Source organism: Poecilia reticulata, unplaced genomic scaffold, assembly GCF_000633615.1.
Source record: "Poecilia reticulata strain Guanapo unplaced genomic scaffold, Guppy_female_1.0+MT scaffold_219, whole genome shotgun sequence".
In the NCBI taxonomy this organism is placed as follows: domain Eukaryota; kingdom Metazoa; phylum Chordata; class Actinopteri; order Cyprinodontiformes; family Poeciliidae; genus Poecilia; species Poecilia reticulata.
The window spans coordinates 58,796-59,844 of NW_007615023.1; the positions used below are offsets into that span (position 1 = coordinate 58,796).

At 56.5% G+C, this 1,049-nt stretch overlaps 1 protein-coding gene across 1 annotated transcript in view; it reads right to left on the reverse strand.

Annotated features, from left to right (window-relative positions):
- Nucleotides 1-1,049, reverse strand: part of dcc (DCC netrin 1 receptor) — a gene marked incomplete at both ends in the record, with an annotated part of 106,776 nt that overhangs the window by 56,442 nt on the left and 49,285 nt on the right. Inside the window, one exon of the mRNA XM_017303225.1 lies at nt 513-667. Coding sequence (XP_017158714.1) covers nt 513-667 — 155 coding nt within the window. The remainder of the gene's footprint in view (nt 1-512; nt 668-1,049) is intronic.

Here is a 1,049-nt window from a genome sequence, read left to right on the forward strand (position 1 = left end):
ACCAGGAGGGGACCTGGAGGAAACTAGGAGGGGACCAAGGGAGAACCTGGAGGGAACTAGGAGGGAACCTGGAGGGGACCTGGAGGAAAGTAGGAGGGGACCAAGGGAGAACCTGGAGGGAACTAGGAGGGACCCTTCATGTAACCTGGAGGGAACTAGGAGAGAACCTGAAGGGAACCTGGAGTGAACCAGGAGGGAACCTGGAGGGAACCAGGAGGGAACCTGGAGGGAACCAGGAGGCAACCTGGAGGGAACCAGGAGGAAACTAGGAGGGACCCTTCATGTAACCTGGAGTGAACTAGGAGGGAACCAGGAGAGAACCTGAAGGGAACCTGGAGTGAACCAGGAGGGAACCTGGAGGGAACCWGGAGGGGACCTGGAGGAAACTAGGAGGGGACCAAGGGAGAACCTGGAGGGAACTAGGAGGGAACCAGTAGGGAACCTGGAGGGAACTAGAAGGAAACCATTAGGGAACTTGGAGTGAACTAGGAGGGAACCAGTAGGGAACTCACTACGATCTGGAAGTAGTCACTGGGAATGACCTCCTCCCCGTTCTTCATCCAGCGGACGGTCGGCAGCGGGTTCCCCGTCACGGCGCACTCCAGCTCGATGTCTGTCGCCTCGTAGGCGAGGCTGTTGGTCGGGTAGTTCAGGAACTGAGGAGGAACTGCGACAAACAAGCGGCCAATCAGAGGACAGCGTTCACCAACACAAACAAATAAAATGTCTGCCGCGCCAGAGAAGGAGGTAAGGAAGGTTTGTTYGTGCTAAAGCTGCTCTTTACTAACATTTTATAGAAACCAGTATAAATTTAGCTCCTCTGCTTTCTCCCAGCGCCAACGAGAAACAACCAATCAGGTTAGTCGGCACTTCAGTGGAGTTTGTATCAGGGGCGAGGCGTTCAGGGGCGAGGCGTTCAGGGGCGAGGCGTTCAGGGGCGAGGCGTTCAGGTGTCACTCGGCTCAGCAGGTTGTAAACAGGGCCGAGTCGGGGCGAAGCGTCACCTCCAGGTTCTGCTCATGATGTGAGGCGGCGGCCATTTTTAGCCC